Here is a 16,478-nt window from a genome sequence, read left to right on the forward strand (position 1 = left end):
CTTCTAACTGTAATTTCAAAGACTGTGGGCCTAATTCAGACCCGCTCGCGAGCGCTGAGCGCTCGCAAGCGGGTCGATGGTGCCCAGGTGCGCATGCGCACGACGGAGGGAGCTCCGTCGTGTGCATGCGCGAGACCTGCATAGCGACAGCCAAGCTGTCGCTATGGGTCTCGCACCAAAGGGGGCGTGCTGTCGATGGTGAGGACAGCACGCCCCCTTTGGTGGACGTGCCGGGTGCGTTGCTGCCCAGACGGAGGCGTTCCCATGGGAACGCCTACCGTCTGGGGCCGGCCCCACTGACATCACTAGTGATGTCAGTGGGAGTGCTTTTGGCTCTGATAGAGCCAAAAGCACTCCTGGGCTTGCGGCAGCGAGACCCTACCGCAGGATCTCGTCGCAAGCCCGATGGTCGCGATGGTCTTGACCATCGCGACCATCTTTTTGGCCGCTCGCATAAGCTGTGGGTGGTCACCCACAGCTATGCGTGCGGCCAGGAGGCCGCTCCAATTTTAGGTAGGAGGGCCCTGATTCAGAGCGAGCGCTCTGGTCAGAGCGTCCGGCTCTGAATCAGGCCCTCTGCTAGATACATGACAGTTACAAGCTAATTAGTTGCTTTGGGCAACTTTTACCACTTTATCTCTCTCCAAGTCTTGATACATTTCCCCCTGAGTGGCTGAAGTTATAAAAATGCTGGAAAGGTTTTTGTCAGATGTTAGAAGCTGAATTATCTTTCTTCCTTATTTTTTGTATTAGTTTCTGAAGTTCTGTTTTCAAATCAATTCTTTTTTTATTTTAACAGGTGCGTCCTTTATCTAGGCCCCTCCCTTGTGTGTCATTCACTTTGTTCTGTACTTCTTAGGTCCCCGTAGGAAAATTTGCATACATAGGGGCTCGTTTATCAACGCGTTTTATCATACGCAATGAGCGATAAAACTCTCTGCTTATGATAAATGGTGCACCAGCCAATCAGCTCACAACTGTCAGTTTTCAAACGGATGACAGTTGGCAGCTGATTGGCTGGAGCACCATTATCATACGCAACGAGTTTTATCACTTGTTGCGTATGATGAAACTCGTTGATAAACCAAACTACGTCTTTTTTTATTTATCAGTACTCTAGACCGATGCTAATGTAATGTATACTGTCTTGTTAGAGACTGCAGACAAGTACTTTACACAGAGTCTCAGCGCTTACCAAACGGTGCTGGGCCCTGACGATCCGCAAACACTGAGCGCATGTGTGGAGTTTAGCAAATGGCTGATACAGATCGGGAACACACAGGTAAGTGATGGGATCATGTACGGCTAACAGCCTGTAATATTAGATGCATGTCATGTTCGCAGTATGACTGCCACTAAAGTGATATCACCTTTTATAGCGCTCCCCCCCCCCCCTTACCAGTCCAGTGTCCCAAGAGAGCCAGCCTGCCCCCTTCTGTGTTCTCAAAGAGCCAGCATGCCCCCACTTCTGTGTCCCCAGACAGCATGTCCCCCATTCTGTGTCCTCAAAGAGCCAGCCTGCCTCCTTCTGTCCCAAGAGAGCCAGCCTGCCCCCTTCTGTGTCCCCAGAGAGCCAGACTTCCCCCTTCTGTCCCCATTTGAACCAGCCTGTCCCCTTGTGTCCCCAGAGAGCCAGCTTGCCCCCTTCTGTGTCCTCAGAGAGCTAGCATGCCCCCCCTTCTGTGTCCCCAGACAGCCTGTCCCCCCTTCTGTGTCCTCAGAGAGCCAGGCTGCCCCCTTCTGTGTCCTCAGAGAGCCAGCCTGCCCCATTCTGTTCCCAGAGAGCCAGCCTGCCCCCTTCTGTGTCCTCAAAGAGCCAATATGCCCCCACTTCTGTGTCCCCAAACAGCCTGTCCCCCCTTCTGTGTCCCCAGAGAGCCAGCCTGCCCCCTTCTGTGTCCTCAGAGAGCCAGCCTGCCCCCTTCTGTGTCCTCAGAGAGCCAGCCTGCCCCCTTCTGTGTCCTCAGAGAGCCAGCCTGCCCCCTTCTGTGTCCTCAGAGAGCCAGCCTGCCCCCTTCTGTGTCCTCAGAGAGCCAGCCTGCCCCCTTCTGTGTCCTCAGAGAGCCAGCCTGCCCCCTTCTGTGTCCCCAGAGAGCCAGCCCGCCCCCTTCTGTGTCCTTAGAGAGCCAGTCTGCCCCCTTCTGTGTCCTCAGAGAGCCAGCCCGCCCCCTTCTGTGTCCCCAGAGAGCCAGCCTGCCCCCTTCTGTGTCCTTAGAGAGCCAGCCTGCCCCCTTCTGTGTCCTCAGAGAGCCAGCCCGCCCCCTTCTGTGTCCTCAGAGAGCCAGCCCGCCCCCTTCTGTGTCCCCAGAGAGCCAGCCTGCCCCCTTTTGTGTTCTCAAAGAGCCAGTCTGCCCCCTTCTGTGTCCGCAGAGAGCCAGCCTGTCTCCTTCTGTCTCCAGCCCAGCCCTCACTTCACTTACCTGATGGCTCCCCTCTTCCAGCCTACCAGCGGTGGCGGGCGGAGCAGTGGATGGGCAGCGGGCTCCTCTCAGCGGTGGCACAGTATGACATCATGCGACGTGTGCTTTTTAAAAAAAAAAACTTAAGCATGGCGGGCGGGCGGTGGCTGGGGATGTGGGCGGTGGAGTGGGAGGATCCTGCATGGCTCGTCCGCCCCTAACCCTCCCAACCCCGCACCCTAACCCTCCCCGTTAGTGCCTAATCCTATCCCTCCCCCCTAGGGGTGCCTGATTCCCCCCCAAAACCTAACCCGCCATGCTCCCTAAACCTGACCCGCTATGCTCCCTAAACCTAACCCACCCACCCCCCCCTGCGGCTCACTAAGGGTGTTCCGGACCTACCTTGGTTGGCTTGGCGTCCTTCGGCGTTCTGGCGTCAGTATTAAGATAGGTGTCGGCAGGGGTTAAAGTGGGCTGGAACGGGGTGGGACTGAGTTCCATCACCTCTAACTAGTTCCACCTCCACCACATCCCTGCACAGAAGTCCCACAGACAGAGAGCCACACTGTCTGCCTCCTCTTTCGCCCGCCCCTCTCCTGTCACTCAATTTGTGGGGCCAGGCTGCTGGTGGGAGAGGAGACATAGGGGCAGGAAGCTGCTGCTAGAGGGACATGGGGGGGGATAAGCTACGGGTGGGAGAGGAGACACAGGGGCAGGGAACTGCTGGTGGGGGACACAGGTGCAGAGTGAAGAAACAGGAATGGCACTGGTGAGATGCGGGGTGGCTGATGCTTGTGAAACACAGGAAGATGGTGCTGAAGAGATGGTAGGGGGATGGCATTGGAGAGACTCATGGAGGATAAAGCTGGTGAGATACAGGGGGATGATGCTGGTTAGAGGCAAGGGGGATGAAGCTGATGAGACGAGGGAAGGATGATATAGAACATTTTTTTTTTCTTTTTAAATGACCTAACATTGTAGTCTCAGCTGATGGCAGGAGTGCTAAAAAAGCATCTAAAATGTATTTTTCAACGCCTATCTTAAGTCCCTTGTTGGGATTTGGATGTTGGTATTGAGATCGGCTGCATCGCAGCCCCTGGACTCTTAACTACATCCCGTAAGCAAGTTCACATATGACTTGTGCTAAGTTAGTTCTCACACACAGTACATTTATTATTACCTTCTGTTTATAATCCCCCACAGTGGTTTGGTAGCGTAGTACAAGGGGATAAAACTGACATCAACAAACATAAGTTGAGACTAACACAGACAGTATATAAATTCCCATATATACATAATTAGAGTGAGCAGTTTCCATAGTTATGTAGAGAAGGTAGAGGGCTCAGTTGGTACATAGGCTCCCCTTTAACGAGAGCTTAAGGGGTTATGCCCTCCTTTCAGTATTTAACAAACAGCAGTAAACGAACATTACAGCTGTCTGTCACTGTACCACTTACGCCATCTATAGATGGCGAAACCTTCCAGGTAATGCTGAGTCCCCACCGGCTGAAAGTGTTATGCAGAAGTGCAGACTGGCCGTCCCGCATGTACATGACTCAGCAGCCCGCCGCTGGCACAGTGAGGAGGATGGCGTTGAGGAGGGGGATGTCGCTGGACCTCATAGGAGGGGCAAGTAATGTTTAATATCAACTTCATATTCAGTAGTATCACTGCGATACTAAACTAAACATGCAGCTGGTATTAAGGCTCATTGGCCCTCATTCAGAGACGTTCGCTATTTGCGTTCGTTCGTTCAAAAACAAGGGGTGGCTATGCAAATGATCCGTTCGCACATTGCAGTCTGTTCACACCTCTAAGTCTGAACGAGCGAGCAAAACATACGCTCTTTTATTTCTTAAAAACGCCCCCTGGCCGCTCGCACCATACGTCATGTCCGCTATTTATTAGATTAATCGAGTACATCGAACAGGATATGAACTGCTCGCTATTCTTGTGGTTGGTTTTTTCAACCGCTATTTTGCGAGCAGTTCTGAGTTAAAAAAAACCAAGTGACGTGGTCATTGACGCTGCTATATTAATTATGCACACCCATAAAACGCCCGTTTTGACCTTTAAGCACGCCTGCGATCGGATCTCCACTCCCCGTTTTCAAGCACCTTCCCCTGTTACCACCCACATACGCCTCATTCTGTCACTCAAAATAGCAGGCACTCGCTATATTGCATACAAATGATTTTCGGCCGCACTGACTGGTTCGCACATGCGTACTAAAAACCGTACGCATGCGCAGATGTGCGAACATCCCTCGGAACGAGCGTACTGCCGATGGCGAGTGGCTCTGAATGAGGGCCATTGTTATATGGGAACCATAATATCGTATATCTCAAAATATTTAGAGTATTTCAACAATAGTCATGGCAGCCTGGTGACTGTTCCATGATGGGGTATGGGCGCACCATAGGTGTACCAAGAACCAGAGCCGTAACTAGACTTTTTGATGCCCTGTGCCAGAAACAGCATTGGTGCCCCCCTCATTTTTCAAAGGGACATAATGCACCCAAAAAAGGGCCATGGCTTCATGGGGAAGAGATAGGAGAGGCCAGGAGATGCTGGGGATGAAATAAGAGGAAGCTACAAGCAAGAATGATAATAAACAGAAATTTGACAGGCCCAAACAGCAGCCCCTGACCTGTGGTGCCCTGTGCAATGGCACCGGCCACACTACCCTAGCTACGGCCCTGCCAAGAAGCTTTGAAGTATTAAGCCTGACCCAAACCTCTTCCCTCCCATGAAAATGTTCTTGCGCTGCCATTGACTGCTCACCACGGCCCTGTTACACATACCACTCATATTCCATAAGGGTACCTTTAGGATGTAAACAATATGGTTATCTCATGGCCAGCAATTGCTCCCTTTACTATAAGTTGGCATATTTGAAATGACAGTAAAATTCAAAAACATCTTTCTAAAATGAAATTTGAACATATCTTCATGGAATCTTACTGCTATTAAATTCATAAGGATCTTTTATAGTCATGTGAAATGTTATCTTAAATGAATGTTTATGTTGTTCAGTCGCGCCAGTGTTGCACCATGCATTAATCCTTCATTACTTACAAGATGCCCAGTCCCCACTGAGGAAAAGCATCCCCACAACACAATCCTGCCATCCCCATACGTCACTGCTGGGATGGCGTTTGCTGAGGAATGGGCAGCGTTAGTTTTGCAAAGCACGGCGTTTTATAATTGGGGCCAAAGTGTTCTATTTGTTGCCTCATCTGACCACCATACCCTATCCTGCATTTTTGCTGGGTCACTCTGATTTTTTCTGTCAAACTTCTGACATGCTGTGATGTGGGTTATTATCTTCAGTAATGACTTCTTTCCAGCCATCATTCCATACAGGTCAGCTGTATGCAGAGCAGGCGCGCCGACGGGTGAAGGGGCTTTGCCTAATCGCGGGAGGGGTGGACACGCCCCCTTAGAAAAATAAAAACAATTTTGCAGCGCCCCTCAGCCCGGCGCATAGCCAGTGGGGGCGCGATCAGTGTGATCGCTCCCCCCCACAGGCATAGGAGACTGCTGCAAGCAGTCTCCCAGTGCAGCCCAGCACACAGCAGTGTGTGATCTAAGAGGGAAGGGTGGCGGCACTGCTCCCCCCCTCTCGGCACCCCTGATGCAGAGCTCTGATATGGGTGACTGGGTGCAACTTCCCTCCAATCTCACTGAGTTCAGTAGCTCCTTCAAAAGTGATAGTTGGCCTCACTGTGGCTTCCCTAACAAGTCTCTTCTGCTTGGATTCTGATTTATGAGGGGCGGCCTTGTCTAGGCATTGCTTGGGTGGTCTGATACAGGTTCCATTTCCTCACAAATGATCCAACAGTGCTCATTGGTCTATCCGAGCACCTGGATATTATTTTGCAGCCTTTTCCTATCTTGTGCATGTCTTTAATTTTCTCGGACAGTTCTTTGGTTTTATTTTCACCTCTTTCCATCAGATTTACGGTATGACAAATGTTATTTGAATTAGGGGGGTCTTTTATCCATAAAATCTGACTTTTTTTTTTTTTCTAAATGATTCACAGATAAAGGCTAATTGAAGGGCAATATATTTCATCCATGTAAATTTGGAGATTTCACAGCATAGACACTGAATACTTATGCAAGCAGCGGTTTTCTGTTTTTTATTTAAAATTAAAAAAAAAAATCTTGAGACAAAAACTTAATTATGATTTTAAAAATGTACTTTAAGAGCTGACTGGTTTGAGTTAAATATACTGTCTCAAACAATCTGTGTGTCATTTGTAACACAAGACAAATCTGCTGATTTATTGGGGGGGAGGGGGGTATTAAATAATCTTGCAAGCCAATGTATAATTAGACCATGCCCATTGCTAAGAAAAACATTTCTGAATTTACTTTTATGTCGAAAATATATTTGTCAGTTGCTTGTAAATTCCTTATCTATGGAAACATATATTGAAAAAAATATATAATAGTTTAAAAAATTTTTTAGGAATTCCACTCGCTCTTCTATCCTTAAAAACTTCTGCACAACAACAACAAAAAAAGATTTTGCTCCATATTTTTGCTTTATAGAAATGGTAACAAGTTCTGTAGCATGAAGATACTAAATTATCACACTCAAAGCCGTAACTAGACTTTTTGGTGCCCTGTGCCAGAGAGCATTGGCACACCTGTGCCCGCCCACCCTATTTTTTAAATAGAGACATAAGATAGTGCACCTGAAAAAGGGCCATGGCCTCATGGGGAAGAGATAGGGGCGGCCAGGAGATGCTGGGGATAAAAGAAGAGGAAGCTACAAGTGAGAATGACACAGGTCACACTACACTAGTTACGGCCCTGATCACACTAATATTGGTCATTTGTTCTTTAAAAACTCCAACTGCACAATGTACATGTGTACGGGAATCTTGCTTTCTTTTGTGAACGTATCTATTACAATGTCAGCGTCATTTCACATGAAAGAAAAAGTCTGATTAAAGCTAAATAAAGTTCAAATCCCAATGCAGACGCTGCAGGCAGTAATGAAGTGTGGTCTCTATTCCACCAGGAGGCGTACAAGCTGTTACATGAAGCAGTGGGCTCGGAAGTGGAGTATAATGAGACTGTGGCTGAGATGATCAGTATAATGGGCAGCATATGCCTGGCGGACGGGAAAATACCGAAGGGCTATCGGCTGTTGAAAAAGGTAACAAGGCACAAGGCTGCTTTCTGGATCCAATGTAGCACCATTTAAATCAGATTCACTTCTAATAAATGTATTCAAAAAGAGAAGGATCACCGTTCACCATCTTAACAAACCAACATTACCAACTCTCCCAATTCTTTCCCCTTGCTTAATGCAGGGTGACTTTGATTGTTTTCTTTTTATCTTTCATATCCTCCGTTTTGCGAGAGAGAGAGAAAAACATCTAGTGTATCCTCCATTTGACACCACAAGGAAATTTATCCTAAAATATACTCCAATAAAAAGCAGGTCCGCTCCTGAGGAAGAGTCATCAAAATGCATTAAGCGGGATTTGAGAATTTCAATTGGAACAAGTGTCTGGGATTAATTTAAGCCATGTTTTTTTTTACGTATAATAAGGGAGCAGTGGCCCTTTGATATAGTGAAGAGTAGGTCTTCGGTCACTTTGGAGAGGGCATTTTCGGTCGAGTTAAGAGGGCTGAGGACCAACCGAAGAGGGTCATGGAGAGTGGTGGGAGAAAAGATAATTGTTCATTTGGTTGAAGACAAGTTGATCAAGAATACTGAAGCAAAAGCAGCAAAGAAATGGGGCAGTAGTTGGAAAGAGGAGTGGTCAAGGGAGGGTTTCCTGAGAATGTAGAAAAGTGTAGAAAGACCCTAATGGAGAGAGAGAGAGAGGTTAAAAAGTGAAGAAGGTGCAGGCAAGAATGGGGGGAGAGACAGCAGAGAGAGCTCGGAAGGAGCTGAGTCAAGGGTACATGCTGGGGGAAGAGAGGATAGTAAAGATCTCAGAAGTGGTTACAAGAGGGAAGGAACTGAGATTGGCCAATTGGGAGGGTGGATGGGTGAGATTTTGTGGTGGATATTTTGACTTAAAAATAAGTCAATGTAATCAGTGAGGACAGAGAAGCGATTTGACTATGGGGAAGAGGTGGTGCGGTAGTTGGATGAGGGGACAAGAGGGATCTGAAGGTTGGCAAGAGAGGTTTGTGCAATATAAAAAATGGATGAAGTAGAGATTAACTCTTCATTGGTGCTCGAACAAAGCAGGAGCACTTTTGGAGGGGGTGAGTCTGGGGGAGTGTCAGGGTTGGGGTTTGAAGAGATGGAGACAAAGTAGGATAGCTGGGGTGGCAGCAATAATAGCATTAGATAACATAGTTGGGGCAGGAATTAAAGGAATGGCAGTGAGAAAAGGTTGAAGAGTGGTAGAAAAAGAGGATAGGTTTGATGCCATTAAGGTGTCACGTAGTGCATGATACTTTGGGGGCTGGAGGGGGTAGAAGGTAGTTAGAGGAAGAAGGAAAGGAGATATTGGTTAGATATGGGGAAGACTGAAGTGGTGAAGTCACAAAGTTGGGTAGAGATGTTGTCCAGAGAGTGAGGGTGGGTGGGAGATGATGCCCAATGGGAAAGACTATGGAAGGAGGTGAGCATAAGTAGTTTAGACAGTAATGTTGGAGTTGTCAATGAGAATGGTAAAATCCCTTATAATGAGAATTGGGTAGGTCAGCAAAGAGGAAGTGGGAGGGTGTACCTGTGAGACATTAGATTATGTTGATGTGTATATGAAGATGGAAGTGTATCTGAATGGCGTAAACTTTGAAGGATTAGAAGAAGATAGTAGGGGGACAGGGATGCTATAGGTATAGACAGAAGACCGTAGGATGCTTACTCTATGACCATAATGTCCCGAGGGTGAACACAGGCAGATGAAGGCCCCTGCAAAGGAATAACTGTAGGGCCCAAATTAGGGATGGGACATCGAAACAAAACATTGGAGGTACTGATGTTTTTTTACATTGAATCCAAAACATTATTTAAATATAAACATTGGTTCTCTGTAACCAATGTTTACCGATGTTTGTTTTCTTATGCAAACACTGTACACATAAAATAGGCTAATTAAACATTTAAAATAATTGGTTTACTATGTCTATCTTCATGGAAGCAAACAGTATATATACACACACAAATGGTGCAAAAAGTAGAAGGATGTATGCATTTTTAAAAGTAAGTTTTATGGTGAATAAATCTTCTTGAAGAAAATAAAATGTGATGCATTAACTAATGAAACTTTAAACATCTCACTGCTACTTACCATATTGCCAATAGCTGCAGCAGTCAGACACCCCAGCACACAATCAGTGTTCACTGAGAGCAGCACCAGTGACAGTGAGCCAGGGGTGGGACTGTCCTATGTGCTGCTGCTAATTGGCTAACCAGAGTGTCTTTCACTCTGTCAGCCACCACCCCCACCAGCAGTAGCCCAGTCAGTGTGTTTTCCACACTCTTATCTTACTTTGTGATTGACTAAAAAACATGAGAGTCTCAGATGGTAGCCCAAAGCAGTGAATGCACCACACGTGGTCACAAAAAAAAACCAAAAACAAAATTGGAAAAGTAGGGAAAAATATCGGGGGAGAAATCTAGCGATGGTAATGAAACATTGGATCTTAAACATTACACGGTGAAACCTCGAACATAAAACCATCTGACCGATGTTTCCGATGAAACATCAAATGATTCCCAAAATATTAAACACTGCGTTTTGTTTCAAAATGAACCGACCTTTATCTGTTGATGTGCCCAGGGGGTCCAATAGTATGATCACCACTTACAACATAACAGGAGAAAATAAAAATGTATGATATCAGTATAGAATAGCACACGCTACAAAAAATACCTGCAATAATAATGCACAAAATATAATCCACCTCTAGTAATGTTGCCCACTAGGATAACATTCGCCTCCAGTTATAGTGCCCAGGAGGATAACATGTTGCTCCAGTGATGCAGAGTTAGATTTAATTTGCCCTATAGAAGGAAACCAATATTGCTAGGATCTGATCTCAGCGTTGCCTCCGTCATTATCACTCTAGGTCGTGGTGGTCAGACACTGACTCTTTGTGTCTCTTTCAGTGTTTGCAAATTCAAACAGCTGTGTACGGGTCTCAGCACAGTAAAAGCAGGGAGACACAGAACCTGCTGGCCACGTTACAGAAGTAAGTTGTAATGCAGTTTTAATTTCTTGCAACCTACCCCTATTTCATTCAACAATTTATTGAAGAAACTGATTTAATTGCAAAACAGCATGAAACAGTTCTAACATTCGCCCACAGGGTCTGATTCAGCTTGGATCACTATTGCAGCTGCGATTACGCACGCAGTTCAACTGCGATAGTATGCTAATTCATTGCGATCGGTATGCAACAGCAGCACTACATAAGGACGCCCACTTTACCTTACACACATCCATAATGTTTAGTAAGACTGCAAAACCATCGATAACATCGAGTAACATCGCAGCCTCACGCACACTTGCATAAGCTCTGACCTTACTCAGGAATTGTGTGCAATCGTAGTTGCGTATGGTAGTGAATCAAGCCCACAGTCCAGTTCATGTTATTTTGTGTGTATTATTAGGTACCTGAGCTCACAGGACCTCATGTTGCTCCTGAAAAATGACCCAATTGTATATATGTATGCAACACGGCTGCTGAATGGAGATACGCTTTAAAGGCCTGATTCAGAGAGGTACGGTCATCCGATGATGAACGCACATCTCCGACGTTCTGCGCATGTGCAGAATGGGTCCTGCGATCTCGCTCGCAGACCCCCCCCAAGCTACAGTATGATTGACATGCCGCAGTGTTTGGTGGGGGCGTGCCTGGGTGCTTTAGTTCCTGCAGCCTAGCCAAAGGGACAACGCGATTGTTCCGATGTGATCCCTGGCCGTGACAATGCAGCAAGGACGTGTCTGACACCTCCTTCTGCATTTGCATCTAAGATGGCCGGAATTGCACATCCGCTTGTGTGCGGCTCTGCAAATCCGTCCATCTCTGAATCATGCATATAAGTATATAATCACCCCGTAAAGACACCAATTGCTCGTATGCCCCTCCCAAGAAAAAGTCATCTAAGTACCAGCAATCATCGTACAGACGGGATGTGGCATTTGCAGGGAAAGAGTAGCGTGAACATAGTAAGAAAAACAGCATTTTTGTATGTGACACTACCGGTTCCAGCAGCTAGTAAACTGCCCAGGTATGCTGGTGCTGATATAACTACAAGTACCGGCATGCCCTGGCATACAGACCCACTGCGACATGTAAAGACTGTAAAAAGCAAAAACAAAATAAATGTAAAAAAACAACCACTCGGCACTGGGAACAAAATTCTTTACTTCAGGGGTTCTCCATTACCACCACACCATGTTTTCAGGATTTCGGTCCATGGAAGCAGATGGCATAATTACTGACCCAGCCAAAATAGATTGTCACCTGTGCATGATTAATGAAATCCAGAAAACATGATCTCACTAGGGTTGGTGTCACCAGGTGTTGTAAAGCACGGTGACCCCCCCCCCCCACAAAAAAAAAAATTGTGAAAAAGGTGCGCAGCTCCACAAACTCTTCCCCCTTACCAGTCACACTGTGTTTCTCCCAGAGTGCAAGGCGTACCTGGCGGGCATGTCATCACGCCCAGGATTCTGGGTAGCAGTGCTTAAACTGGTCCTAGAGACGTTGTGGAACTCCCCCACCATCTGCAATTTTTCAATAAAAGGCGCGCGGTGCAAAAAAGGGGGCGTGGTCACAATAGTACCCCCAATTCAAATTAGCTACACAGTAGTCCTTTATTCATATTAGGACACACAGTAGTACCCCTTTGACACAATGCCCACAGCAGTAGTGCCCCTTATACAATGCCCACATCAGTGGTGCCCCTTACAGTGCCCGCTATGCAGTCCCCCCAGTAGCGGTGTCCCTTTTGCAGTGCCATTAGTAGTGCCCCCTCAACCATGGATATCTCTAACACCTGAACTGTTGGGGAGCCTTGAGGACCGCGTTTGGGAACCTCCGGACTAAGGAATACTTAAACTCGTCTGAACTATGGGCTTGTTTCAGAGACAGAGTATTTTCGCATCTGCGATCTTATTAGCGTCTAACGGTTCTAAAGCTTACTCGAGCATTAAGACGCCCACTGCTGCCTTCTCATATGTGTAAGACATCTCTTACCTGTGTAAATATCGGTAACATCGACGCACTTCCAGCGGCCATCTTTTCTTTGCCGCAGGTCTGACCTGACGCAGCCTTGGCAGCTCTCCTGACACGCAGAGCTGTGTAGGAGATAGCATGTGCGAATCTATGCACGCCCATGAAACAGCGTCCAAACGTACAGACACGCCTGCGTTTTTCAGACCACACCTCAAACACTGTCACTATGCAATAGATTCCTCTGTGCGTCCATAGTCGCAATGCAATCGCTGCGCACGCGCAGTGCGGCTTATATGCATGTGCGATGGCAATCGCTCGATCTGCGTGGGTCATCGCCATTGAGTACGCTGCTGAATCAGGCCCTGTGTGTTAGATACAGGACAGACAGACATGCTGCAGTATAGCCATGGCTCTGTAACTGCACAATGTGAAAAATCAAGGTGTATTTGAACTAAATTCAGGTTAAGGTGCAGTGGCGGCTCTAGGGGTGCGCTTGTAGCACAGTCCAAAATTCAAATAGGGGAGTCACACCAACTGCCAGTGAGTCCCAGCCAGTGATGTTTGGCAGTGTGTGAAATGACAGTTGGTGTGACTCCCCCATTTGAATTTTGGACTGTACTGCAGCCGCCCCGGTTAGGGTGTATGACCATACATGTAGGTGTAGAATTCTAATCTGCAGAATCTGTTTCTTGCAGGTCAGGAGCTAGCGGAGAGTGATAACTATAGGACACAGACCATCACCGGGCACTATGCTGTATTAGGGGAGTCTCCAGCACAGCAACACCTGCAGATCACCAGTGTAAGCGGATTGATGGACTCAGGTGATGGGAATCCATTAAAGGGTTATACAGAAATCCTGTAACTCCCTTACCAGAACATTAGGATTGTGGATCACTGGATAACATACAACATGATTTACTGCTGAGCCACCCACTCAATTTATCCATATCGAATCAAAATGTAAAAATGGGCCCACGACACCCCAACTTATACTATAACAACGCGGACAGTCTATCATACTAGAGCAGTAATTAGCATTGCCGACTCACAGCACTAGGACGTTCAATACCACAATGGAGCTGTGTGGAGTTTGTATGTGCCCCCTGTGTTGCTCCAACTTCCTCTTATGGTGCATACACACGGTCAGATTTTTCCTTCAGATATGAACGATAACGATTTAAAAATCGTTCAGTCGTTCATATCTGAAGGAAAATCGTTCATATCTGACATGCCTGAACGATGGACGATCAACGATGCGCGTTCCCGATGGTCAGATAACGATTTCTGACATCTGATGTGTTTGCAGTCAGACTTGGACCATTCCATTCATTTTAATGCAGTCAAAAATCGTTCAATCGTTCAAATCGTTCAAAACTTTGGTCAAATCGTTCAGATCGTTTAATCGTTCAATCGTTCATCTGACAAATCTGACAAGTCTGACAAATCTGACCGTGTGTACGCTCCATAACACCCCAAAACTCACGCTGTTAGGTTAATTGTTAATACATTGCAATTTCTTCTGAAAACGGTAACTATTCTCCATCTGTGTGATTTAGGAACAGGCTGCCACGCACTCCTGCATGGCACAGAAATAACGGCACATTCAGTGTTCATTTTTACAAAGGCATAAAAAAAATAGCTTTTTCGATTTCAAAATATTGTACCCAACATGTGGCCGTGTTTGCCTTTGGTCCTTCGTTAATACCTCTGTTTGAGCTACCTGCCTTATCAACACCTAGCACAAGTTGTAGAAATGACCTTTACAAATCTCGCGTATGACCAAGAGACTCTTGTGCGTTACGTTTTGCAGTTATTGCCCGTTTCCGCAATAATTGTGATGCTGCCGAGTTGTGTAAACTGCTTGAGATTTACAAGACTTAAAACACACTTTTAGCTGTACCCCTTATTTCAAATGACTATTAAAACTTTCTTCACAAAGGTTTTTGTTTATTACTGGACATTCTGTTCTCAATAAAAAAAAAAAAATTGAGCATCTTAAAAACCTTGTTATTAATAAGCCATGCCCGTCCCTAAAACCAGGCAGCCTATTTACAAAGCATATAGAGCAGCATGTTCCGTTGCGCTATACAATTAAATAGAAGACCTCTGTGATATCTTTTACATATAGCTTTTCAGAACTGCCATTTACATTTAATGAAAGGATTGACATATTGCTGGTCTTTTTAGAGAAAACCATGCAAAAATAGCCAGACTACGAAGTCAATATCTTCAAACCTCACTTGCAGGGCATGTTTTCCAGATTTCCTCCTAGAAAGACAGGTGGAATAATCTTTTGGTTCAATCAATGTATTACAATAACTGCTGCTCCTTTCAGAAGACATAGGACCCAATAATGAGGTCGGAGGGCAGTGGTTTATAGCCACTCATCTAGAAAACAGGTAGGGCGACCACCCAACCACGAGGTCATGTCTGGTCATTTTTCTGCAGAGCCTAATGTTTGCTGCTAAACAGTTTTATTCCTATACAATACTACTCTGGTCATATTTTAATCAAATTGTCTAAGATGTAGTTGGTAGTGAAATAGTTACATGGAAATAGAAAACTAAAATCAATACAGCACTCAGGGCACATGTACTGATAAAGTTGACAGTAACTAGGAAATTAGAAAAACAAGACTATTAGAATGTTCACCGGACTGAAAATGACATGTAGCCAAAGAATTAGAGAATGTTCACCGAGCTGGATCAACATGTAGCCAAAGAATTAGAATGTTTACAGGATTGGACTAACATGCAGTTAATCAGAGCATTAGAATGTTCACCAGGCTAGACCAGCATGCAGCTGGGAATTTAGAATGTTCACTGGACCAGACCAAGATGTAACCAGACATTGCATTAGAATGTTCACTAGGCTGGACCAACCACGATAGCATGCGCACTCGGCTGGATAAGTATATATCCAGGGCATTAGAATGAGTAGAATTGTAGACCAACTTTATCACTAAAGCTGGGCATCCACTATACAATTATCTGTCAGATATCTGGCTGGTTGGAATGAAAACCTGGTAATGTATGTGAGCCAATGACAGTAGTCCATTTGCTCACAAACACTGGAAAACAGACAAAAATTGTTGTTCAGACAAATTGGTTAAAAAACACAAATTTGAAGATTTTTTTTTGTCCTTTTTTTCAGTGTTTAAAACCATATGATCGAGTCTCATTTGCTCCCGTACATCACCAGGTTTTCATTCCAACCAGCCAGATTGGACGGATAATTGTATAGTGGATGCCCAGCTTTAGGTTTACAACTGCAATGTAAAGAATACAAAATATATTTGTTCTTCAACCAAGTCGAACACGTTAACAATGGGATTCGGCACCACCCATGTAAGATAGAATCCCCCCTTATCTCTGTCCTCCATACACAAGATAGGGGATCCGGTAATGATGTAATAGGTACCATTACGAACTGATACCAAGTATTCCAGAAGGACAAAGAAATGGCAACGAAATATGATTGAATATTAAATTGTTAGTGTTTCCGCTAGGCTGTTTCAGCGGGGCACCCGGCCCTATTTCTAAAGGGCAGAAAGCACCCTGCCCTCAGGCGCGGCGCACTGCTGAAACAGCCCGCGGGTTCTGTCCCCTCCCACAGGTGGAGAAAACGGAGGTGCAGCGTCCCCAAGACACGCCCCCTTGTCATCGACCACACCCCTTTTCCCTGTCCACACAGACATGCCCTTTCTATAGGTCTGGCGCCGGACCTAGAGTCAACACTAGATTGTTACCATCCTAATTGTGATTCACAGGGTCAGGGAGGAACTCTATAAATGCCAGGTAACCCACGTTGTCTATTCACATGAATAAAAACAACTGCTACAATCCCCAACTAGCACTCCGCAGGCTGATGCCGAAGGTAACAAGGAAGAATTAGACTGTTTAATATTTT

General features: G+C 46.0%; 1 protein-coding gene across 1 annotated transcript in view; it reads left to right on the top strand.

Annotated features, from left to right (window-relative positions):
* TTC23L (tetratricopeptide repeat domain 23 like) overlaps nucleotides 1–14,480 on the top strand; it is a 40,763-nt gene extending 26,283 nt beyond the window's left edge. The window contains exons 9-12 of the mRNA XM_088466973.1: nucleotides 1,155–1,282; nucleotides 7,435–7,572; nucleotides 10,495–10,577; nucleotides 13,265–14,480. Coding sequence (XP_088323099.1) covers nucleotides 1,155–1,282; nucleotides 7,435–7,572; nucleotides 10,495–10,577; nucleotides 13,265–13,286 — 371 coding nt within the window. The 3' untranslated portion in view covers nucleotides 13,287–14,480. The remainder of the gene's footprint in view (nucleotides 1–1,154; nucleotides 1,283–7,434; nucleotides 7,573–10,494; nucleotides 10,578–13,264) is intronic.
* Nucleotides 14,481–16,478: the final 1,998 nt, after the last annotated feature.

This window comes from Taudactylus pleione, unplaced genomic scaffold (assembly GCF_031769625.1).
Source record: "Taudactylus pleione unplaced genomic scaffold, aTauple2 ptg000068l, whole genome shotgun sequence".
Classification (NCBI taxonomy): Eukaryota; Metazoa; Chordata; class Amphibia; order Anura; family Myobatrachidae; genus Taudactylus; species Taudactylus pleione.